The 26925-nt window shown below is 42.9% G+C and overlaps 1 protein-coding gene across 3 annotated transcripts in view; it reads right to left on the bottom strand.

The window, feature by feature from the left end:
- LOC127655873 (zinc finger protein 407-like) overlaps window positions 1-10890 on the bottom strand; it is a 42007-nt gene extending 31117 nt beyond the window's left edge. The window contains exons 1-3 of one of the 3 annotated variants that reach the window (XM_052143901.1): window positions 10796-10818; window positions 7483-7578; window positions 3755-6762 (exon numbers count right to left, since the gene is read on the bottom strand). In XM_052143901.1, coding sequence (XP_051999861.1) covers window positions 3755-6704 — 2950 coding nt within the window. In that variant the 5' untranslated portion in view covers window positions 6705-6762; window positions 7483-7578; window positions 10796-10818. Of the gene's footprint in view, window positions 1-3754; window positions 6763-7482; window positions 7579-8685; window positions 8854-10795 lie in introns of those variants that run through there. The other 2 variants (XM_052143900.1, XM_052143902.1) reach the window with 2 other exon arrangements.
- Window positions 10891-26925: the final 16035 nt, after the last annotated feature.

Raw genomic sequence — 26925 nt, 5'->3', positions numbered from 1 at the left:
ATAAAATTTATCGAAACATCAAGAGCCACACGTATGTTAGATCTAATACCAACTAAGTTCTTAAAAGAGGTATTCCCTTTGATCTCAGAACTTAATATTATTAACTCCCCACTATCCTTAGGACATGTCCCAAAAACTTTAAAATGGCAGTGTGGCATGGCAGAGGGTGGGGCCGGGTCATGATTCCGCACACCCGGCCCCTAATCAGGCTAATTAGACATCAAGAGGGATAAAGGCCGACCGAAGATGGCAGTGTGACAGAGAGCGAGAGATTTACGGACAGCTGTCTGACACTTGTGTGTGTGTGTGTGTCTGTGTGTGTTTGTCTTTTTGGTTAAGTTTATAATTAAAATATTATTTATATTGTCAAGCCGGTTCTCGCCTCCTCCTTTCGCTTTACCCCCCTTTACACTGGTGCTGAAATCCGGGAAGGAGGAGGGATGCGCCATAGTGGAGTTCTCATCCACCCAAAAGGAGCAGCCGTGACCATCCGCCAGAGGATGGAGGAGCCCGACTGTCTGGAAGTGGAGTACGGCCACTGACCGCGAGTGGAGGAGAGGCTTCCAACCAACCAAAAAGACATGCCGGCAGACGGGGCGAAAATCACGCCCCTCCCTAGGGAAAGGGTGCTCCCTGGCCTGAGAGAACGAGGGAGGAATGTGGCAGGGCGGAGGGCAGGGCCGGGTCATGATTCCACACACCAGGCCCCTAATTAGACTAATTAGCCCTCGAAAGGGACAAATGGCGACCGAAGACAGCAGTGCGACAGAGAGAGAGATTTACGGACAGCTGTCCGACAACTGTGTGCGTGTGTGTTTGTCTTTTTGGTTAAGTTTATAATTTAAATATTAACTATGTTGTCAAGCCGGTTCCTCCTTTCCTTGAATTCATTTGAGCCTGGAGAATTGGCTAATTATAGGCCGATTTCAAATCTCCCGTTTATGTCGAAAATACTAAATTCAGTCAGGAGTTAAGCCACACCAAAGTACAGAGACTTCACTTATCAGAGTTACTAATGACTTGCTCTTATCATCTGATCACGGTTAATCTAGTGCTTTTAGATTTTAGTGCTGCCTTCGACATGATAGATCATGATATTCTCTTGAATAGGCTAGAGAATTATTTTGCCATTTGTGGACTTGCATTTGCATGGTTTAGGTCCTATTTAGCAGAAAGTTACCACTTTGTCTATGTAAATGAGGAATTGTCAAATCAAACAAAAGTATGGAGTGCCACGGATCAGTTTTAGGGCCTCTGCTTTTCTCCTTATTAATACGTTCATGACCTTAAGACTAGATTATTGTAATGCATTACTGGGAGAATATCCAGCAAATTCAATAAATACACTTGAATTGGTTCAAAATGCAGCAGCCAGAGTGCTGACTATAACCAAGGAATATGATCATATTAGCCCCATTTTATTGTAGTTACATTGGCTACCTGTTAAATTTCATATTAATTTTAAAATTCTGTCAACACATGGTCTAGCTCCACAGTACTTGAGTGACCTTCTACCATGCTATATTCCATCACATTCGCACAATCGCAAAATTCTGGCCTGTTAATAGTTCCTAGAATATCAAAATCCACAAAAGGAGGTAGATCCTTTTTCTATTTGTCTCCTAAACTATGGTATATTCTCCATAACACTGTTCAGGACTCACTACCTGAGTTTAAGTCTAGATTAAAGACTCATCTATATAGCCAGGCATACACCTAATTTATTCTTCACCACACAATTAGGCTGCTTTAGTTAGGTCTGCCAGAACCTGAAACACTGATCATGATCTAGAACTCTGCAAAAAACTAAATGGAATCAACGCTAATATTATTCTATTTGTCTCAATGTATCCCAAGGTCACCAAAACTGGCTGGATCCAGCTCCATTCCTGCTTGGTATCGAACTCCACTGCTAAGTGTCTCTGAGTGATGACAAAAAATGCAGCCAGTGCCAGCCAGGCATCACATCAGTGCATTACAATGCACCCCAGAAGATGAACTGATGCCAACTCCAACTATAAGACATGGGGTACTTCATATGTCATTGCCTGAACCTTGGATTTAGGATTGACCTCACCAAAATTACCAGACGTTTTAACTGCAAAGCACCTCACTGATCTCGGCCTGCATCACCTTGGTCTAATGATGGACTACACTATTAAAATAGAATACATAGACTATCAATAAATTGCCAACAAAAGCCTTCATAAGCAAACTAAGAAAGGACAATGCATCTATATGAACTTCTGGAGTTAATCCAGGAAGAACTTCAAAGATATTAGTCATTAATCTTACATTTCTTTCAAAATCTTTGTTTAAACACTGGCCCTTAACACTAACTTAATTAAATCATTTTAAACCATGCCTTGCACTGCAAATAAATAAGTTATATTGGCTTTATATTCATACTGTTAGCCAGAGGGGAACTGGCCCCCATGGTGCGTTTTGTGTTCCTTGCCACATTCGCCTTCGGCTTGCTCACTGGGTTTCTAAATACAATTATTATTTAATTACTTATTTTTATACACACTTCATAATTGTATTTTATCAAACAAAACAATGATGACTAAGACTTTATATATATAAAAACATTTTCAAATCTTCAAATCTTCTGTTAATGCCTGATCTTCTGTAAAGCTGCGTGTTGTGAAAGGCGCTATACAAATAAAAATGACGACTTGACTTGGTCCAGCTGTCAAGCTCAAGAGCGCATCATATGTGGAGGCAGGGCTCTACAGTGAGAGTGCATTTTCGAGTGAAAATTACTGGGTCCGAAAGTGGGGAATTATTTGGCTAAGCGTGAATGACAGCTGATTATAACCTATTATTGCAGACTACCATCAGAATTAAACCTCCCTTATGCATCTTGCCTCGAATACCAAGTACTTTTTAAAAAGGCGCTTTAGTTATTTTTGTATTAAAACTGCCATTTTCTCACTCTCACACATTGCTGTGAGCGCTCTTCTCTCCCACGCACATGCAGAGACAGAGAGTGAAGGTATACCAAGTAAAGATAGTTTAAGCAGAGTTTCTTGTTTTTTATCTGTCAAAATGATGCTTTGAATAATGACAAATTGATGGATGTCTTAAAAACCTTGCGCTTACATGCAATGATTATCAGAATGATAGAGAGTCAAATATACACCAATTGTGTGATACCAGTAATACAGTGTGTAAGAGTTCTCGTCTAACTCACTGTGAAACTGTAACTCACTGTGAAACTGTAACTGTATCAAAACATCACACAATGTTGCAGTATGTGATGCGCTGTGTATGTTTGTGGGCTTGTTATGCAGTAATCATCATTCTGTTCTCAAGAAAAAGATGTATTGAGTATTATAAGTATTGAGAATATAAGTATTGAGATCGCTTCTCAAGTTTCCCCGGTAAGCGGCTCTGATATGAGCAGCACGGTGGAAAAAGGTATGTGTGTGTCTGTACAATAAAGCCTATTGGCAATTTTTTTAAATGGGAAGAGTCATTCGACATTTCCCGCCCCCATTTCCTGATTCAGTAGGAAATACGTCAAAACACCAAATCGATTTGTGCTCATCAAAGCACAAAGACCAAGTACATTTTTACCAAGGAAGTAATAACATGTAATTACTATAGTAAATATTTTGATGGTTAAAGTATAAGAATGCCAAAATTGTATAGTATTATTAAATAGTATTAATAATATACAGTACAATATATAATCCATGAGCATGTATGAAAATCTTACATGTAATTCTAATTAAGTTTATTTCTGTACCTGTGTGTGTGCGAACATGAGCTAGGAAAGCCATGGAGTTGCTGCTCTTGCAGACTTTACCGCAGTATTTGCACACGCTGCCCTGGTTCTCCTGGCGCTCTCGATTGATCTGCTCTGTGTCCTCCAGCACATACTTGTTCACTTCTCTCAGCAGCTCCTCATGCTTCTCTTTTATGTGAATGAACAGTTCCTGCTCCGTCTGGCAGGGCTCGTTGCATCGGACACATTTGAAGCTGGCGCCTCCTTCTGGAAGACCTTCGATGCTTCCCTGCTCATTGTGCACATGCGCAGCACTGCTCAAGTGCTGCTGCATGTTACTTTCAGTGTAGAAGGACTTCCCGCAGAGCAAGCAATGGAAATGCTTCTCTTTGGATGGATGTTTCATGGAGATATGGACATTAAGGCCGCTTGAGCCATCTGCCAAAAACCCACAATCATCACAGCGGATGCGTGGATTTGGTACGGTGGTCTTTGTCTCAGACCCTGATTTAGGCTTTTTGATGTCCTGCTGTGGTGATACACCTGTAGTCTGATCATTGGCTGGTGGTGGCTTGTGCTCTGCTAAGGCTTTTAAGGGAAAGATGCACGCATCAAATGCTATCACTCTGAGAAAGCGCTTCTCCACAGAGAGATTGTCCCCTTTTAAATCAGCCATTTCATCCTCATCAAACATGTTTTCCTCCTCCATCACCTCCAACACAGAGTCCTTCTCTATTACCACTGACTGGACAACATCAGAGACACCTGACTCAGTTAGGTTAGCTGATGGTTCTTGGCTCTCGCTGGATGTTTGTTCTGGTCCTTCTTCATTCGTACAGTTCTCCTCACATCCATTCACCGAACACTCTGCAACTTCAGTTGTGGCAGTTTCAGATGTCGGATCAGAATTGTCACAGCCCTGTTCTGATCCTTCAAGTGTCTCCTGGTCATCATAGATGGACTCAGACTGATCTTTTTTGACGCTTCGGTTCTGTCTCTCCAGATAGCTCTGACATTTCTGCTTGTGTTTCTCTGTGGCTGCATGCCGAAACATCTCTCTGCGGGTGACTGTGTAGTAGCTGCAAGCTAGACAAACAAACTCAAAGTCTTTTGTATGCTTACGTCGCACATGGAGAGCAAGAGACGGCGTTGAGTGAGCGACAAATTCGCACTGAGTGCAGGAGTTACTCAAGTCATTCTTGCTCTTCTTACAACGTACAGCTAGAGGAATCTGATCTACATCATCAATAGATGTCTCGATCTCTGCAACTCTGTCGCCCAGTTCTGCCTCATCTTCCTTCGCCTCACCTGGCTGCTCGGAATCTAGCAGAACTACCCCTGTGCCTTCACTTCCAGCTGCTTGCATTTTGTTGATGTGCTTTCTGGTTTCACAGTGCCGGTCCATGTCACCTTTGGTCACACAGTAGTAGTTGCACAACTTGCAAACAAAGCTGTAGAGGCGACTGTGTCTGCGTCGTATATGCACACTAAGGTTTGTGGCGTTGGAAGCGACGAGCCCACAATGACTACAAACGGTCACGTTAGATGTCTTTGGTCTGCCTCGCTTCCGTTTGTTCCCTACAGTCTCAGTTAGCTCTGCTACAGTTGACACATCTTCTGCTTCCTGAACCTCCTGAGTGTCACTGTCATCCATTTTTCCATCCTCTCTTTGATCACCCAAGAGAATCACAAGGATCTTCTCAACACAGTCTTTAAACAGAGGGCTAATGTTCTTCTCTTTGGCCACCTGTTGGTGGGCTTCTCCTGACAGGTGGATCTCCATGGCCTCTGTCGTGGTGGTGTAGTAGTGACAGGCCCTGCAGTGGAAACGGTGCTCCGCCGGATGATTCATTTTGACGTGTTGTGCCAACATTACTGAACTGTTTGCCGTGAAGCTGCACGTACTGCACTGATGCTGTGCCCTGCTACCTGCTGAACGTGTCGGCATCCTTGTCGCAGGTGGTGGGGAAACCAATTCTTCTGGCGTCATCATCTCCTGTTGCTCTGACATCTTTCTTTTGTGCTTGTTGCTCAAGCAGTGCTTCTCATAATCGCATTTTGCAACACAAGAATAGCTGCAGAAGTCACAAAAGTAGTTAATTTCTTTAGTGTGCCGCCTCTTGACATGCGTGTCCAGACTGGGTCTGTCTCTGAATTCATGTTCACAGTAAGAACATGCATGTGCAGTTTTATAATTGGAATGCCTTTGACTCTTATGGTTCTCATCATGTCCATACAATCCACCATTTTCTTGACTTTCCACCTTACTTTCCGAATCAAAACTGCAACCTGCTTGTGCATTGTTGCCATCTCTAAGGGTCTCGTTTGAGTCCTCAATATCCTTGTCGGGTCTAAATGTGGTGGGCTCCACCATTTCCAGAAGCATCTGAGTGGGACTGCTTCTTTCAGCAGAGGTATTGACAACCTTCTTTGATATGACAGACTGGTCTCCAAAGGAACGATGCGTGTGTTTGCTCTCTGTTTGAACTGTGTACTCATTTGGTTCTTTGTCATTGTTCAGTTCTTCTGAAGTATTTTTTAGTTGTGATTCTGAGAGTTGTGTTTGGTTGTTGCTTTCTTGTAATTCTGATGTCTTCTGCATGGAATTAATACCTGGAAAAACTTTTTCATTCTTGATGTGCAAACCTGGTCTCATAGAGTGTTTCCTTTTTGAATGAATTTTAAGTGCCGTTTGAGTTTTTGCTACAAAATTGCAAAGTGAACAAAGTAAAGCATCAGTTATATATGAAGAGTCACATTCATCAGAGCATTCTTCTGCTGTAGATGTAACAACATGTTCACTTTCTTCTGCAACAGACCCAATTCCTGATTCATCAAATCCTTTGGCCCTTTTATGTGAAACATCTTCTGCATCAGTATCACTGGCCTTGTTCTTAGGTAGGCCCTTGTCCTCTGAAATCTCCTTTCCAGATCTAAATTTCTGTTTTGGATTGTCCATTTCGCTGTCCATTCTATGGGAATACTCAGCAGGCTACATTTAAAAGATCCATGGACCTTTCAAAAGAGTGCTGAGGAAAAATAAATGTCTTTAGCTAAATTAAAGTCATCATTGTAAAATACTTCACTGTATTCATGTAATTTTACACCAATATTATTATTAAATGCATCAATACTAACATGTTATCAACAAAGTGTGCCAGCAGCAATATACAGAGGTAAAACTAATTTATAAACAGTGTCATGGGATATTGCATCATTCATCAAGTAAAGGGTCTCTGATGGTTAGACCTGTGTGAATGTGTGTCTGTTTACGGATGTATATAGGAAATAAAAAATTCAGAAAAATGTCAAAGGATGTGACATTTGGAGAAAAAACCTGAAATGTACCAACGGACAAATGTATAAAGTGCTCATTGCCTGAATATCGAACAATTTGTATGTATAATCATAGACCCCTGCAGACAGAGTCCAGACATCAGAAAATTGTCAGCCTAGTCAGTGCAGCAATATTAGCCTAAATTATGTTTATTATATTACATTTCAAATCGCAAAGTTTGTTAAAATTATCACTCCTAAATGTTGGCTAAAGATGCAGAAAGCTTGAAACACGTCAAAAAACAAAGTGTATATATAGTTTTATATAGTTGGTGAACTATCAGAATCATCATGATAAAAGAACAAGTGGTGGATTTTTGTTTGATTCTTTGTGGTGGATGTTTGTTTGAATTATATGATTTTATATGAAACAGTGGTGAGTGGTGGTGGCATAGTGGGCAAAAGCACATAACTGTTAATCAGAAGGTCGCTGGTTCGATCTCCACAGCCACCACCATTGTGTCCTTGAGCAAGGCACTTAACTCCAGGTTGCTCCGGGGGGATTGTCCCTGTAATAAGTGCACTGTAAGTCGCTTTGGAAAAAAGCGTCTGCTAAATGTAAATGTAATGCATTATTATGGGTGTTTAAAGCAATGAAGGGAGACCATATGTTCATCATACTTAACATTGATGTAAGTTTTGTATCAACTTATTTGAATTAATAATGTTTGAGTGATATAAACTTTACCTCAAAAACGTTACAGACGTGGCATAGCACTGAAATGCAGCGAGCTCAACAATGCGGCTCTTATTATTTCAAAAGGTGCTGTTATGAAAAAGTTTTTATTCTCAGATAATTCCATGCCTTTCATTAACATAACGTGAAAACCAAAAGTTATTTGTTTATCCTCATGCGAGTTGGATAAACAATGACATTTTCTTTAAAAAAAAAATAAAGCTCTATAATACAGTAAATAAATGAACAATTTAAATTTGTGAATTTCTGTTCTTTTGCCTAAAACTTTATTTTTCATAGTATGATTGACATTATAGTGGAATTGTTCAAATGTTAAAAAACAGCAGTGAACAATGCTGTTAAACAGTTCAATTACACTAAATATTAGTGCAATAGACTTAAAACACACACACACACACACATATATACATATATATATATATATATATATATACAGCCGAGGCCAAAAGTATTGGCAGTGACATACATTTTGTTTTTCGCAAATTTTTCTGCTTCAGTTGTTGTGGTGTTGATTCACATTGTTTCTAGATGATTGTGCAGTGTGATCAGATGCATTTGAAATCATTGCAAAAAGCTTAATTGGCCAAAAAAATTAAGTTTATCACAAAAAAAACAAATTTCACAGTTTTTTGGTCCTGGCATAAAATGACCAGCCAACATAATTTCACTAATCATATCAGCAGCACCTGGGAAAGTGTGAACGAGTACTAGTCAGGTGAAATCACTCTATCATTCTGATTGGATTATAAGAGCAGACTGATTGCTATAAAAGGAGGGAAGAAGTGCTTCCAATCATTGTGTTCTTTTTTAGCAATGGTTACCTCTAAATAAAGACGAGCAGCAATCATCGCTTTGCATCAAAATGGCCTCACATGCAAGAAAAATGCTGCAAACAATAGAACCTGAAAGAACCATTTACCGGATCATCAAGAACTTCAAGGAGAGAGGTTCAACTGCAGTGAAGAAGGCTTCAGGACATCCCAGAGAGTGGACAAGCGCCATGACCGTCTCCTCCTGAGGAGTCCGCTACGGAATCTTGTCACCACCAGTGCAGAGCTTGCTGCATATTGGCAGCAGGTTGGTGTGAGTGCATCTGCACGCACAGTGAGGAAAAAGACTTTTGGACAATGGCGTGGTGTCAAGAAGGGCAGCAAAGAAGCCACTTATCTCAAGAAAACATCAAGGACAGACAGAAATTATGCAGGAAGTACAAGGATTGGACAGCAGAAGACAGCAAAGATATTTTCTCTAATGAAGCCCCCTTCCGACTTTTTGGGACATCTGGAAAATCAATAGTCCGGAAAAGAAAAGGTGAACGCTACCTGTGTCCTGTGTTGTGCCAACAGTGAAGCCTTCTGAGACCATCCATGTGTGGGGTTGCTTTTCATCGAAGGGAGTGGGCTCGCTCACAATTCTGCCAAAAAACACTGCCATGAATGATGATATCAAAGCGTCCTGCAAGAGCAACTTCTCCCAATGATCCAGGAGCAATTTGATGATGATCCGTTAATTTTTCCAGCATGATGGAGCACCATGTCACAAGGCAAGAGTGATAATGAAGTGGCTCGGAGATCATTACATTTACATTTTTGATCCGTGGCCAGGCAACTACCCGGATCTTAATCCCATTGAAAACCTGTGGTCAATCCTCAAAAGGCGATTGGACAAACAGAAGCCCACAACTGATATACAGCAAGCCAGAGCGAATTGTAGAGGTTATGAAGAACAAGGGTCAACACTGTAAATATTGACTCTTTGCATAGATTGAGTGTTTTTGCCAATAAAAGCCTTTAAAATGTATGAAATGCTTATCATTGTTTTCCAGTATACCATAGAAACATGTGAAAAAAATTATCTACAAATATAAGCAGCAAACTTTGCAAAACACAAAATGTATGTCACTGCCAATACTTATGGCCATGGCTGTATATTTATATATACACACACAGTCATTTTACATTCTGAATGTAATACGACTAAGAATAGGTGTCTAAAGGGTTTCTTGATGCAAGTCATTCCGTCATTATTAACCATCTTATTGCCATCTTATAGGCTATGCAGCTTACAAAGTGATTAAAATTCACTTTGCTTAAATAGGATGATGCAATTTAAGCATGAGATAAAACGATGTGCTCCCATTACAGTTAAATTAAAACACAGTTTCTTATGAAAATACTGTAAAATTGCATAATAATTCTAAACTATACCAAAAGTCAAGTATTTGAGAACTAAACATTTTTCAAAGTGTAGCTAGATTTAAATTCTCAGATATTTCATGAAAGCATGACAGAAGAATAGGCTAACTCATGTCATGTATATAAAGGGAAGATCACGTATGCAAGTATGATCTCGTGTGGAATGATTTACACTTTTAATGTGTTTAAGTGTCAAATATAATTGTGACGTCTGATAATCTGCGGGTTGAATCTCTGGTAATGTTACAGACGTGGAAACACAAAATACATTAAAGTGAAACACTGATAATGGGAACGTAACAAAAAACTTAACAACTCAATATTATACTGAATTATCTCAAAATGTTAATTTATTTTCTTTTTCAAATTAGCGCATTAGCTCATCGACACGAACCATGTAACAGTATCAATTTTATAGTTTTATGTTCAGTTCGACTAAACCTGCTTCTTTCGGGGAAATAAATGTCAAACTTTAATGTGAATTGAATAATTTGATGAAGTTTATCTTTATATTCAGACATGAAACTGTTGGTATAGTTAACCCTATTTACTTCCGATAAACGTGAACCTTCATATGACTGGCATGACCGTCGTCCAATCCAAGGGCTGAATTTTTTGAGCTCGTCCTATAGAAGTATAGGAAAGGAGGTTTTTCGCGGCTGCGCTGGATACGACGGCGGCACAGAGGCCCAAAAAGCGCATCATTGACGACTTATAAATGCTCTACTTTTCGCCGTACTAACCAACTGGACATAGCAAAAATGTATACGCAACGATTCTAAACATCAGATCTGTCTTTAAATTGCCAATAAAATTGTGTTTAAATGTGATTACCTGAGATGTCGCTCGTAATCCTTCACTCCGCGCTTTCTGCTCTAGGTCACAAATGGCGCGCCGTAGTCGGCTTGCTGTGACGTCACCTGAGTGCAGCGGCTGTTCGTGTCTAGAAGGGATCCCTCTCTCGTCAATCTCGCGAGATTCTTCTTCTTCTTCTTCTTTCTTTTAATGGCGGTTTGCAAACAACTTTTAGGTGTGCATTACCGCCACCTTCTGATATGGAGTGTGGATCACAATAGCCTTTCCTCACTACCCTTAAAATAAATATATAAATAACTACATACATCCATAATAAAACCAATAAATAACTTCATAAATATCTAATACCATTACTAATATTCATACATTTTCATTATTAATAAATACAATTTTTTAAGGAAACTAAACTCATATCCTTCTACTAAGCCCCGTATTACTCAAAAACACAAATATCGCTCTGTACCCTACATGCCCTGAATTCATTTGTAATAGTTCCTTCATTTCAAATCTAATTTTTTCTTTTCTAAACCAGTCTTTCAGACTCATCCTTTCCTCCTTATACTTATAACAATTAATAATTACATGTTCTACTGTTTCATTAATATTACAGACCTCACACATCCCAGTTTCATGCTTCCCTATTAATTTAAGCGTACTATTCAAACCAGTATGCCCAAATCTCATTCTTGAAATAATGTCCTCTTCCCTTTTATTCCTACTATTTTCTCTCATACCTCCTACCCTCTTCTGGATACTGTAGTACCTTCTTGCTTTTGTTTCTATATCCCACTCCACTTGCCACTTCTTTCTCATTTCTTCTTTGATTATACTTTTAACTTCCGCCTTACTATAACTTATTACCATATCTATCTCTGTTTTTTTTGTTGCATTATTGGCATATTTATCTGCCATTTCATTTCCTTCTACTCCTATATGGGCTGGAATCCAGATGAATTTTACTATTACTCCTACTCTATTAATTCTATAAACAGCTTGGACTATTTCCAGCAAAATATCCTGTCTTGCTTCTGATTCCATGTTCTTAATACTGGTTAACGCACTACTTGAATCTGACCCTATTAACACTTCCCTTGACCTACTACTTTCAACCCACTCAAGGGCTAAGAGAATGGCCAGCATTTCTCCTGTATACACTGACATTTTATCATTTACTCTCTTATTTAACGTAACATTCCCTTCTGGTATAATGAATGCAACTCCTACTCTATTATCTTCTGTTTTTGATGCATCTGTATATATCTTAACAAACATAGAATACTTCTCCTCTATATATCTACTAACCTGACTCCTATCAATACTATTCTCTTTCTTCCACTCTAAAAGGTGCAAATCTACCTCTAACTCCCCTAATATCCAAGGTGGAACATTAGATAATGGCACAGTTGGACTTACCGTCAAATCTCCTAACCCTATCTCATCGACTGCATACCTTATTATCCAACCAAAGCTCTTAATCTGTCGTCTTTCCCTTTCTTGACATGGTTGTAACACCTTCTGAGTCAGGTGTGTTTCCTTATGCCCTTTTAAATTTGCCCAGTACGTTAATGCTATCTGATTTCTTCTAATCTCCAATGGCATCTCATTCATTTCTACTTGTAATGCCGCTACTGGGGTTGTTTTAAAAGCACCACAACAGAGTCTCAACGCCTGACTTTGAATCACATCCAACTTTTTTAGTAAAGTTCTTGAAGCAGACTGGTAAACTGTACATCCATAATCAATAACTGCCCTAATTAATCCAATATAAACTATTTTCAATGAGGTCCTATTTGCTCCCCACTCTCTACCTCTCAGACATCTTATTACATTCAATATTCTTTTACATTTTTCAACAACTTTCTCAATATGTATTTTCCAGTTAAGTTTTTTGTCAAACCATATCCCGAGATATTTAAAACATTCCACTCTCTCTAGATTTTTGTCATAAAGTTTAAGTTGAATCTGTTCTTGATTTTTCCTTTGAGAAAAACAGATTACTTTGGTCTTTGCCACTGAAAACCTAAAACCCCATTCCATTCCCCAACTCTCTACCTTCCCGATTGCCTCTTGCATCTTCCTCACTATATATTCTATATTTCTTCCCTTTTTCCACATAACACCGTCATCTGCAAATAAAGCAACACTTATAGATCTATCAACTCTACTAAACACTTCATTTATCATAATTAAAAACAAAACTGGACTAACTATACTCCCTTGAGGAGTTCCATTTTCCACTAAATACTTTGTACTCAATTCTGTCCCTACTCTTATTGCGATCCACCTATCAGTTAAGAAGTTTTTGATCCAACTATACATTCTCCCTCTTATTCCCAATTTATAAATCTTAATCATAAGTCCTTGTTTCCACAACATATCAGTACGCCTTCTCAACATCAAAAAATACAGATAATATACTTTCTTTATTAATTTGAGCTTTTCTAATTTCACTCTCTAAACATATAGCCGGATCTATTGTGCTTCGTCCCTTTCTAAACCCACTCTGGTAATCCTTTATCAATTCATTTGTCTCCAAATAGTACTTTAATCTTTCATTTATCATTTTTTCCATAATTTTCCCTACATGTGAAGTTAAAGCAATCGGTCTATAACTTTCTGCCAAACTCGGATCCTTACCTGGTTTACATATAGGGACAATAATTGATTCTTTCCACTTTTTTGGCAAACATCCTACTTCCCATACCTTATTATATAACTTTAATAACATTTCTTTACTCTCATCATTTAAATTTTTATCATAAAATAACTTACTTGATCATTCCCTGGCGTTGTTTTTCCCGATTTTCTTAAGACATTATTCAACTCACCCATTGTAAACATCACATTTATGGTACTTTCATTATCCCCACCATCCTGTATTTCTTCAACACTATCTCTTATTGTTTTCTCCCTCTGCGTCTTTTCCTCATTACTCAAATTACTATTACTATGTATTTTAACAAATGTCCTTGCCAGCAACTCTGCTTTACCTTTGTTCTCTATTATTACTTTCTCTCCTTCTTTCATTATAGGATAACCATACTCTTTTTTATTTCCTGACATTCTCTTTATCATACCCCATACTCTATCTAATGGTGTACTTCTTCCTAGAGATTCACAATACTTCCCCAAAAGTTTTTCTTAACTTTCTTTATTGTCATCCTTACTACAGCCTGCTTCCTCTTATAATCAATTAAATTCTGGAAGTTATGCGTTCTTTTCAGGATTTTAAATGCTTTATTTCTCTCTTTAATTACCTTTGAGCATTCTTGTGTCCACCACGGAACGATTTTCTTTCTAATACTGCCTCCTCTTTTTGGTATCGACTCTTTTGCTGCACCTAAAATAATACTACTTATTTCTTCATTCAGATCTTCAACTCCCTGATTTATACAAACCTCCTTTAATTTTTCTTTGGACAATATTCTAAACTTGTTCCAATCTGCTTCCTCAAATTTCCACCTACTTACTCTCTCTTTCTTTTGCATATCCCTTTCTATTCCAATTTCTGTATATATAGGATAATGATCACTCCCTATAGTACTTTCCTTATTTACTTCCCAACTACTTATCCCTACCAAAGACTGGGACACCAACGTAAGATCTATTGCAGTCTCTATACCCTTACTTAAATTTATTCTTGTACCAGACCCATCATTTAGACATACTAATTCCTTTTCATCCATTATTTCTTCTAAAATTTCTCCATTTAAATCATCTTTTTCACCCCACACCTTACTATGTGCATTAAAATCCCCGCACCAAATAATTTTTCCTCTCCACTCCTCCAGTATTGATTCTAGTTGTACTCTCTCTAGTTTTTTACATGGGTTGTAGAAGTTAATCACTTTGATCTTTTCTTTCTTGTTCCACATTTCAACAACTATTACCTCTAATTCTTGTATTGTCTTTAACCTCCTATATACTATACCCTCTTTAATAAATATTGCACATCCCCTCCAACTCCATTTCGTCTATCTTCACGTATGGTATTATATCCTTTAATAATGAAATCCAGATTAGTTTTGAGCCATGTTTCCTGAACGCAAATGATATCTGGCTTCTTTCCTAGTTTATCAATATATCCCTTAAACTCACATCCATTTGCTATCAAACTTCTAGCATTCCATTGAATTACCAACATTAAGTTATGCTTTGAGAAGCTGTATCTGTGTTCCCTTCTCCATGGTTAAGATCAGCATGTATCTTTTCCCATGACAAATCTTTCATGTTTAGGAATTTAGCTGCTGCCTTAACTACGATTTTTATCTTCTCTGTTTTTGTTTTTGCTTGTTCTGAACAATTTATGACATATGCTACAAAAAGCACTATCCTATCCATTGACATTCCTGTACTTTCCTGTTTTGACCCCGTTCCTTCTTTATTCGTACCAATGCCTTCATTTTCTCTTTCATTATTATATATTTTCACAGCCTCTGCATATGTTACTTTCTGATTTAATTTTACTTTTTGAACCTCAACTGCCTTTTTTCGGATTTCACAGCCCCCATATGCTGCTGTGTGGTTCCCTCCACAATTACAACACTTTATTGTAACATTACTCCCACATTCTCCATATGCATGTTCTCCTCCACATCTACCACATCTCTGTTTCCCTTTACATACATTTGCAGTATGTCCATATCGCTGACATTTATAACATCTTAATGGAGGAGGTACATATTCTCTGACGTTAAAGCTCATATATCCTACCATCACTTTCATAGGAAGTACATCATCTTTAAACTGTAGCAGTACAGACTCACTATCTGTTTTTTCTCCATTTCTGAAAGCCTGCAATCGAGTGATTTCTGTGATCATTCCTCCTTTAATTACTTTCCTTAGTTCTTCCAGATTCTCTTCTACAGGAATTCCTGTTATCACTCCCCTAGTCCCTCTCTTCTCACCAATTATTTTTTTCTCCACTATTTCTTTCTTACATACTGATTGCAATTTCATAGTTTTATTTTTCTGCTCAATATTTTTGCATTTCACCAATAGGCTCCCATCACGCAACACTTTCGCCATTTCTATTTCCCCAATCGCTTTCTTCAATCCATTTGTAAGAGTGATCGGGCTAACTGATGTAATTTCATTCCCCACTTTAAATTTAAGAATGATCTTAAACTCTTCCATCATTACCTTTTGCCTTACTTCTCGAATTACTTCATCCTCTTCTAATGTTCTCTTCTTTGTCATCTGTCTATTTTCTTTTTTTCCTCCTCCTTTCCTACTCGTACTCTTTTCCCAACCCATCTGCATATCTTCATCCTCTGACAATCCACTATAGTTTGCCATTCTGATCCAGTCACAAATCAGATTATGCCATGAACCCGCAAACAAAACAAACAAACAGAAAAAAAAAAAAAAAAATAAACTTAAACCAACTAAGTAAACAACAAAACAAAAACTTTCCTTTTCAGCTATGTCTCTGCTCGTCCTCGCTGAGTTTTGGTCACTTTCCAAACCCAGCCGTGCGTATCTCGCGAGATTTTTTACACGGCGTTAATTTGAATTCGCACAGCAACGAGGAGCGCTCGTAAAATATTATTTTAAACAGTCATTTTTATTGACAAATTCAAGCTCTAAAATAAATATTTCACATAATAAATGTCATAACTGAAGCTCTACGTCAGCTACTTTCAGTCATGATATCTTGTTAGTCAGTGGAGAAATATATCAGTCAGCTCAGTTATTACTGCGGTCAAGCCAGCCGCCACTTCGAAATGAGCGGTCAAACTAGCCGCACCTAAATTTCGCGGTGCGCGTATACACTGGTTATTGCGGTATGACCGTCAGAACTAAAACAGGTTAAAGTCCTGCTAAGGCAATTTCACATGCATTCATTTATTCTGTCTGTCTGTCTGTCAGAAAGAAAGACAGAACGAAAGAAAGAAAGATTTTAGCACACCTCACAACCTGTCACTGCATGATATATTGAATTCCAAAATAAGAACCCCCCCCCCAAAACTCATATATTACCTTTTTTGTCCATACATTCAGAAAATCATAAAAATAAAAGTCCTAGCTTCCACAGACCAGTTTCACCTCACATGGAGAGGACACCTTCTCAAGGTGTGAACTACAATGTTTCAGGACATTCTGATGTTGAATTCCAAAATAAGAGCCCCCCAAAACTCGAATATTAGATGTTTTGTTTACACATGAGAAAATCATACAAATAAAAGTCCTAGCTTCCACAGACCAATTTCACCTCAGGTGGGGAGGACACCTTCTCAAGGTGTGAACTACAATGTTTCAGGACATTCTGATGTTGTCTTCCAAAATAAGAGCCCCCCAAACTCGAATATTAGATGTTTTGTTTACACATTCAGAAAATCATACAAATAAAAGTCCTAGCTTCCACAGACCAATTTCACCTCAGGTGGGGAGGGCACCTTCTCAAGGTGTGAACTACAATGTTTCAGGACATTCTGATGTTGAATTCCAAAATAAGAGCCCCCCAAACTCGAATATTAGATGTTTTGTGTACACATTCAGAAAATCATAAAAATAAAAGTCCTAGCTTCCACAGACCAATTTCACCTCAGATGGGGAGGACACCTTCTCAAGGTGTGAACTACAATGTTTCAGGACATTCTGATGTTGTCTTCCAAAATAAGAGCCCCCCCTAAACTCGAATATTAGATGTTCCCCTTCTGTCGCTCTCTCCACGTTGTGTCAGAGAAGCGACACTAGGGGTCTCTCTTGAGCACCGATATCCACCTCTGATCTATGAAAAAAGGCGAATGAGAGTTGGCAGTCAGTATTTGCATGTCCCGCCCCCGGACATACGGGTATTTAAGCAGCGAATACGGGAGTTCATTCAGGATTTTTCTGAGGAGCCGGAAATGGTCCGGCCTCAACAGTGGCTCGGCTCAGCGACGTGGCGGGGGAGACACAACGTCTCGTTCCCTCCATCAGGGAACGGAGGTTACATACGTAACCTAGACGTTCCCCTGAGAAGCGACACTAGGGGTCCACTTATAAAGTGCCATGCTCTGAGCCGTGTACGTGAACTGCTGATAAAGGAGCGAGCAGGTATTCTTACGTGCAGGACGACCAACTGTATCAGGCTGCAAGTACCCTTCCCCAATGCCCCATTTAAGCCATCAGACTCCTTATCGTTACCCTGGAGGGGGGAACAAGGTGATGGCCGCCAACCTGAGAACGGGCCAGCCTGGCTGGGCCTCTTTTCTCTCTATGTTTCTCGCATAGAGCAACTATGGCCGAGGCCCTTACACGCATTGAGGGAAGGGGGTCTTAGCCCTTCTTTCAGGGCGGAGAAGACCCTGCGGAGGCCACACCTACCCGGCAGGGGAGGCAAAAAGTGGCAAATACATCAGATGGCCTAACTTAGGACCTATGTGGAAAAGTTGGTGCGGTGGTAGACCCAACCTCGTGGGGGGGGGGTAGCGAACAGCACGGCGACCGAGGCAGCTGTAACTGCCTAAGGGAGACACGGGGGTCCGCTCGTGAGGGGACAGTACCGTGGCATTACACACAGGGGGAGTCCGAACAGGAGGCCTTACCTGTGGAGCACCTATACCAGTACAGGGTAGTAGAGGTACCCTCAGTGGCTTGGGTCGGCGAGTTCCTCCGCTGAACTGTGGACCCACGAGGGCCAGGGAGGAGTCAACCAGCGACCCGAAGATGGGATCTCCTGGGAACGGAGGCGCACTGTTTTCCCTCGGTGAAGCGATTCACCCGGTCAGATCGTCAGCGTGCTACCGAGTTCTACGGGCTCGGACCTGAGAAAACACAGGACGATACTGACTCAACTCGGAGATTGTAGAATCTCGAAAATGTGTTAGGTGTTGCCCAGCCCGCTGCTCTACAGATGTCTGCTAGGGAGGTGCCCCTGGCCAGTGCCCACGAGGACGCAACACCCCTGTTGGAGTGAGCTCGAACCCGCAGGGGGGGGGCACGGCCTGGGTGTGATAAGCCAATGAAATGGCGTCGACAACCCAGTGGGCGAACCTCTGTTTGGAGACAGCGTTCCCTTTCCGCTGTCCCCCGAAGCAGACAAAGAGCTGCTCAGCGTCTAGTGCTCTGTGTGCGGTCCAGATAGATACGCAAAGCACATACTGGACACAGCAACGAAACGGCTGGGTCTGCCTCCTCCCGGGGCAGCACTTGCAGGTTCACTACCTGATCCTTGAAGGGTGTGGTAGGAACCTTGGGCACATAGCCCGGTCGCGGTCTTAGGATCACGTAAGTGTCTGTCGGACCGAACTCCAGGCAGGTGTCGCTAACAGAGAATGCTTGCAGGTCCCCGACCCTCTTGATGGAGGCGAGAGCGATCAGCAGGGCGGTCTTGAGAGAGAGGGCCCTGAGTCCAGCTGAATCTAGCGGCTCGAAGGGGGGTCTCTGGAGGCCCGTGAGGACAACCGAGAGATCCCACGAGGGGAACAGGTTACGCCGGGAGGGATTCAGCCTCCGGGCACCTTTTAGGAACCTGACAATGAAGTCATGCTTACCAAGAAACTTGCCATCTACCGTGTCGTGGTGAGCCGCGATGGCGGCGACATACACCTTGAGGGTGGAGGGGGACAGCCTCCTCTCCAGCCTCTCCTGTAGAAACACGAGCACTGACCTAACCGCACACTTCTGTGGGTCTTCGGCTCGGGAAGAACACCAGTATGCGAACAGATGCCACTTTAGGGCGTAAAGATGCCTGGTCGAGGGGGCTCTGGCTTGGTTGATAGTATCTATGACGGTCGGTGGTAGGCCGGCAAGATCTTCCGCATCCCGTCCAGGGGCCAGACGTGGAGGTTCCAGAGGTCTGGGTGCGGGTGCCAGAGCATGCCCCATCCCTGAGAAAGAAGATCCTTCCACAGGGGAATTCGCCAGGGAGGGGCTGTCGTGAGGAGCGTGAGGTCCGAGAACCAAGTCCGGGTGGGCCAGTAGGGGGCCACCAGAGTGACTTGCTCTTCGTCCTCCCTGACCTTGCATAGCACCTGTGCAAGAAGGCTCACCCGGGGGAGATGCGTACTTGCGCAGCCCTGCGGGCCAGCTGTGCGACAGAGCATCTGCCCCGAGGGGAGCCTCTGTCAGGGCATACCAGAGCAGGCAGTGGGAGGTTTCCTGGGAGGCAAACAGGTCTACCTGGGCCTTGCCGAACCTGTCCCAAATCAGCTAAACCGACTGGGGGTGGAGCCTCCACTCTCCGCTGGGCAAGCTCTGTCTTGACAGCGCGTCCGCTACCGCATTGAGGTTGCCGGGGATGTGAGTGGCACACAGTGACTTGAGTCGCTGCTGGCTCCAAAGGAGGAGACGACGGGCGAGCTGTGACATGTGGAGGGAGCGTACTCCGCCTTGGCGGTTTATGTAGGCTACCACCGTGGTGATGTCTGTTCTGACTAGGACATGCTTGCCCCGAATTAATGGGAGAAACCTCTTCAGGGCAAGAAAAAAAGCCAGCAGCTCTAGGCAGTTGATGTGCCAGCGCAGCGGGCCTTGGTTCCACCGGCCTGCGGCTGCGCGCCCGTTGCACACGGTGCCCCAACCTAGTTTGGAGGCGTCGGTTGTAACCAGAACGCGTCAGGACAGCTGCTGCAAGGGTACTCCTGCCCGTAGAAAGCAGAGGTCTGTTTGAAGGCTTGGCGGCAGGCAGTGGTAACTTTCACGTTGTGCGCCATGCTCGTCTCGGGACTCGAGTCTGGAGCCAGTGCTTAAGTGTTCTCATATGCATCAACCCCAGCGGCACGGCCGCCGCGGAGGATGCCATATGCCCCAGGAGCTGTTGGAAACATTTTAGAGGGACCACGGCGCCTGGCTTGAAGGAAGCGAGGCATTTCGGCACTGACTGAGCACGCTCGTTGGAGACACGTGCTGTCATTGAGACTGAGTCTAACTCCAAACCGAGAAAAGAGATGCTCTGGACCGGGGTGAGCTTGCTCTTCTCCCGGTTGACCTGAAACCCCAAACGGCTGAGGTGCTTGAGCACCTGGTCTCTGTGTGCGCATAGTAACTCTTGCGAGGGGGCCAGAATGAGCCAGTCATCGAGGTAATTGAGTATGTGTATGCCAGCTCCTCGGAGCGGGGCAAGAGATTTCTTCACGCAGGGACTGAGCATGTTTGTCGTGCACTGTGGAAAAATGAACGCCCACGAAGGGGGGCAGAGACTTGGCAAACTGAATTGCGTAACCGAGTCGAATGGTCCGGTGCAGCCAGCGCGACGGGTTGGGCAGTGAAAGCCACGCCTCTAAGCTCCGTGCTAGGGGCACCAAGGGGACGAGTATTTTGTACGTACCCGGCGGGGCTTCGCAGCGGTGCGGAACAGGTAACACAGCGTCGGGAAGCAACGTAGCGTCCCGAGGCTCTGGTGCTGAGAATAAACTCAAAGCACTTACCTTGCTCCGCGCACCCCGTGGGGGGCGGGTTCGTGACTGAGGAGGAGGTCTGATGCTGGCGTCCTCTGGACTCGTCTGAACCGGCCGGCTGGGGAACAGTCGTGGGGCTGAGGGCAGGGGCACCGCGTCCAGGGAGCCGGGACTGTTGAGGCCTGAAAGTAGAGTGCCGTGAGAACGGCATTTGTGGGCCACATGACCCAGAGACAAAGGAAATGGCTCTTTTATTGAGAATTTGGGTACCGCAGCCCCTGTTGAGGGGTGCGGCAAATGAAAAAACACAAGATTCTCCTCCTGGCCCTCCACCGGGGGACGGAGCGGTCTTACCACCTCCGGAGCTAACTTCTTGAACTCTGGGTACGTTGTCTCAGGAGCACCTGGGAGCCTTCCGGGTCAGCGAGGATGTTGCTCTACAGGTCCGGGAAGGGAGTACAGGGCGGCCCCGCCAGGTGGTAGGGCTTCCGGGGCATAGATGGAGCACAACAGCCCTATCCACCTGGGGAATCGCCGTGTACCTGTGGCGCGTTCCGTCGTCGAGGGTGGCGAGGGCGGATGAGCAGGTGGCGGTGCGACGAGTGGAGAGGGATGCTCTCCACGAAGACGTCAGCTCATCATGCACCTCCGGGAAGAACGGGACCGGGGGGCGATGCTGTGAGCGGCGCTCAGCACCCAGGAACCAGTCGTCCAGCTGTGGGGATGGGGAGGATGGAGGGTTCCAATCCAAGCCCACGCTGTTGGCTGCCCGGGAAAGCATATCGGACATCTGTGCGTCGGCCTCTTCCTAGGCATGCAGGCCTGAAGGTGGCAGCCCAGAGGAGTCCTCAGCATCAGATACCATGCCCTCCGATTCCACGGCGAACTTGTCTGCTTCCATCGCAAGAGGGTAGGCAGACTGGCTGTGAGGCGAGTCGCCGCCGCCTCGAGCGGGGACGGGAGTCAATGAGCGTGCCGGGGCGCGGGTGGTCCGAGGGGGCGTACCCGGTGGAGCTGCACCCGCTACCATCCCCGAATCGCCTCCATCGCCAGCCGCATCGTCCTCAATCCCGTGGGAAGAAGGAGCGACGCGGGGGGCAGGTGGAGTGGCTTGCTTACGGTTGTAAGCAAGCCGCGACCACAACATTGTCATGGTCATGTTCTCGCAGTGAGAACATGAACCATCCACAAACGCAGACTCGGTGTGATCGCTACCCAGACACACGAGACAAGCCGTCGGAAGCGGAGAGTATTCTACCGCATCCAGGAACAACACAGGGGCGGAAAGGCATCTTTATAAAGATGCGTCCTTAAAAGGACGTTCAACGCCGCTGTTTTGCTCTTTTAGAGGAAATTACTCTTTTAAATAAAATCACTCTTTTATGAAAGAAAAGGACTCGTGAGAGTTCTTTATAATCTGCACTGTTGAAGCGCTCAGGGGCAGGAAATGCACAGCTGTGCAAACAGGAGAAAGCCGCTGTTGTGCAATATGTTGAGCAATATCGGCGCTCAGGAGAGACCCCTAGTGTCGCTTCTCTGACACAACGTGGAGAGAGCGACAGAAGGGGAAATTCTAATATTTGAGTTTTGGGTGGCTCTTATTTTGGAAGACAACATCAGAATGTCCTGAAACACTGTAGTTCACACCTTGAGAAGGTGTCCTCCCCTCCTGAGGTGAAATTGGTCTGTGGAGGCTAGGACTTTTATTTTTATGATTTTCTGAATGTGTAAACAAAACATCTAATATTCGAGTTTTGGGGGACTCTTATTTTGGAAGACAACATCAGAATGTCCTGAAACATTGAAATTCACACCTTGAGAAGGTGTCCTCCCCACCTGAGGTGAAATTGGTCTGTGGAAGCTAGGACTTTTATTTTTACGATTTTCTGAATGTGTACACAAAACATCTAATATTCGAGATTTGGGGGGCTCTTATTTTGGAAGACAACATCAGAATGTCCTGAAACATTGAAATTCACACCTTGAGAAGGTGTCCTCCCCACCTGAGGTGAAATTGGTCTGTGGAAGCTAGGACTTTTATTTTTACGATTTTCTGAATGTGTACACAAAACATCTAATATTCGAGATTTGGGGGGCTCTTATTTTGGAAGACAACATCAGAATGTCCTGAAACATTGTAGTTCACACCATGAGAAGGTGTCCTCCCCACCTGAGGTGAAATTGGTCTGTGGAAGCTTGGACTTTTATTTTTATGATTTTCTGAATGTGTAAACAAAACATCTAATATTCGAGTTTTGGGGGGCTCTTATTTTGGAATTCAACATCAGAATGTCCTGAAACATTGTAGTTCACACCTTGAGAAGGTGTCCTCCCCACCTGAGGTTAAATTGGTCTGTGGAAGCTAGGACTTTTATTTTTATGATTTTCTGAATGTGTAAACAAAACATCTAATATTCGAGTTTGGGGGGCTCTTATTTTGGAATTCAACATCAGAATGTCCTGAAACATTGTAGTTCACACCTTGAGAAGGTGTCCTCCCCATCTGAGGTGAAATTGGTCTGTGGAAGCTAGGACTTTTATTTTTATGATTTTCTGAATGTATGGACAAAAAAGGTAATATATGAGTTTTGGGGGGGCTCTTATTTTGGAATACAACATCAGCATGTCCTGAAACATTGTAGTTCACACCTTGAGAAGGTGTCCTCCCCACCTGAGGTGAAATTGGTCTGTGGAAGCTTGGACTTTTATTTTTATGATTTTCTGAATGTGTAAACAAAACATCTAATATTCGAGTTTGGGGGGCTCTTATTTTGGAAGACAACATCAGAATGTCCTGAAACATTGTAGTTCACACCTTGAGAATGTGTCCTCTCCATGTGAGGTGAAACTGGTCTGTGGAAGCTAGGACTTTTATTTTTATGATTTTCTGAATGTGTAAACAAAACATCTAATATTCGAGTTTTGGGGGCTCTTATTTTGGAATTCAACATCAGAATGTCCTGAAACATTGTAGTTCACACCTTGAGAAGGTGTCCTCTCCATGTGAGGTGTAACTGGTCTGTGGAAGCTAGGACTTTTATTTTTATGATTTTCTGAATGTATGTGTAGCGTGGCCACATAAGGGGAGGTTTTATATTAAGGTTTATGACTTTAAATGTGTGTCATTGATTCTTATTAGTTATATTGCTTTCCCCTGTTATCTGTCATTCCCCTCAGCTGTTGTGTGTTGTTCCCCGATCTCTGTTCACGCGAGATCTTCGCGTGAAGTCATGTTACGTGTTTTCCTGCCACGTAATCAGGAACTAACTTACAGTTTCTATTTAAAGAACCGCTATGCCGGTGTTCAAGGCTCATTTGCGAGTACGCACTTCAAACCCGTTCATTCATAAATTGGAATACGCTGGTGACTGACCTGGGAGCGCTTGAGACGCCGTTCCTCCTGGAGGTATTTCGTTTGGCTCGTAGCCAGGATTACCTTTTATCAGAGGACTTTGGGCATTCATCAATTCATCACTCCATCACTTGATCACGCTCACGGACGATACAAACACCCGGTGAGGCTGATCCGAACACTGTTGATATCTCTGTGCACTCTGGACTTCACTTTTACATGTATATACACTTTGTTTGTTATTATTGTAAATATTATTGGTTTTGTAAATACACTTGGGTTTATTGATTTTTCATCGGTGTTGTTATATTTATTTTCTCCACTCCACAACCTATCATTAGAAACGGTACGGAAGATCCCAAAATAGTGTAAACTCAACTTTAAGATTGGAGAGTGTTACATAGTGGTGGCCCGTACGGGGAACTACGTGCCGTTTCTATTTGTTGATAGTGTTTTTTTTGTGTGTGTTTATAAAAATGGAAGACATGACACAAGCAAATGGTGGAATAATCAATGTACATAATGATGAAATTGAGAATGATGTGAATGAGTTAAGGTGTAGCTCGGTTGAGCCTGAGGATGCTGATTTCACTGCGGGCCCGTTTGTTACCAGACGGAACCATACAGATGAAATAGCATCTGTTTTGAGTTCTTATATAATTCTGATGAGGATGATGATGATGATGATGAAAAAGAAATGGTTAATATAAATGTTGTACAGACAATGCAGATGGAGATCGATAAACTTAAGGTGGATTTATTGGCTCTAAATGCAAAAATACAACATAATGAACAGGAATTACAACAGTCTGTAGAGAGTTCCCTGAATAGGGAAACTAGTTTCCGGGAGTCAGTGGACGCTGGCTTAGCAGACTTAGGAGATCACTTCCAGAGGTCTATAGAGAAGTTGGAGAGAGCGGTGGTGGATTGTTTCCTGCGGAGAGATGCTAGATGGGAAAATCAAATGAAAAAAATTAGATTCACCAGTACCCCATCTCGATCTCAAATACAGCCTTTTTTCCCTGCTCCTTCCCCATCTACAGCTAATGTCTTAAATACTCCCGTACCAGCTACCAGACGTAAAGTCCCCCCGGTTAACAGAGACAACGTTACCTATGACGTCACTGCTGGAGCACAAAGATCGAACCTGGCTCACCCTTCATGTATGCCCAGTATGTCATCTTTCTGTGGGAAACCCCCTATCCGCCTAGAATTTCCTTCCTTCGGTGAGTCTAGCGAAACATCCGACGTACTCCATTTCATCGAACAGGTCGAAAATTATCTGGCCATTAGACCCCTACCTAGTGTGGAGCTCATTGGCACCCTGAGTACAGTGCTCAAAGGACCCGCTTTAAGCTGGTGGAAGGCAGAAAAAAACAAGGTAACAGATTGGCAATCCTTCAAATATGCTTTCATGTCTGCTTTTCTTCCAGATGATTACCTCACTGAAGTGGAGGACAAGTTAAGATCACTGGTGCAGCAACCCAATCAGCGTTTGTGAGATTTCGCCTATGATTACCGAGCCCTCTGCCTCAAATGGAAGCCAGCTATCACTGAAGAGGAGATGGTGAGCCGTATTCTCAATAACATCAACCCAAGGGTTGCGGGCTGTCTGAGAGGCACGGTGAAAACAGTGGAACAGCTGGTGAAGGTGGGATCTATGGTGGAGAAGGACTGGATGGGAGCAAAAGATTACTGGCAGAAAGTGGGTAAATTGAACAGCAAAGAAACCACAAATAAAAGACCACCTGAACGCCATACTGCTAAAAATCTAGCAGGAGTATCCATTGCTCAACCCCACCCTATGACATCTCTTCTAGTAGTGCCTGTGACGATAAAAGGACAAGAGGTGAAGGCGGTACTGGATACAGGGAGCACATACACCCTTATGCAGGAGAGCCTCTGGAGACAGTTAGGAGGGGAAGCTAAACCTGACCCTTCAGCCCCTCTTCAACGGTTCATTATGGCTGATGGAAAGATGCACCAGGCGATTAACAAGAGATCAGTCTGTTATGAGTGGCATGACAAGGTATGCAGGTTGGACACCTATGTAATGAAGGATGCTCACCTGGCCTTTCCCCTTATAGCTGGTCTGGATTTCCTGAGGACCGCTGAAGCCATAGTGGACGTGGGACACTGGAGATATGGTCTAAAAATGGGCAAAGGATATGTTTATCATCCATTTCTAACTGCACTTCTTAATCCTCTACTGTCTTCACGACTAATGGGTGAAAACATAGGTACGACCGCTGCGGTGAGTCTCTATTATGCCTTACCTCCAACCTGGAATTCAGCCACACATGTCTTACCCACACAAGTTGTTCCCAGCTGGGACTCTGACAATCAGGACGAATTGAGAAAGCTGATGGAGAATTGGCCTCATACCACCTCTCAAGTCCTGGGAAAAACATCTGTGGAACAGCACAAAATTACACTCTCCGATGAAATGCCCATGAGATCCAGAGCTTATA

The sequence above is a fragment of the Xyrauchen texanus genome, chromosome 15 (genome assembly GCF_025860055.1).
Source record: "Xyrauchen texanus isolate HMW12.3.18 chromosome 15, RBS_HiC_50CHRs, whole genome shotgun sequence".
In the NCBI taxonomy this organism is placed as follows: domain Eukaryota; kingdom Metazoa; phylum Chordata; class Actinopteri; order Cypriniformes; family Catostomidae; genus Xyrauchen; species Xyrauchen texanus.
The sequence above is the reverse complement of the archived record's forward strand: the minus strand, read 5'-3'. Positions and strand labels throughout refer to the sequence as shown.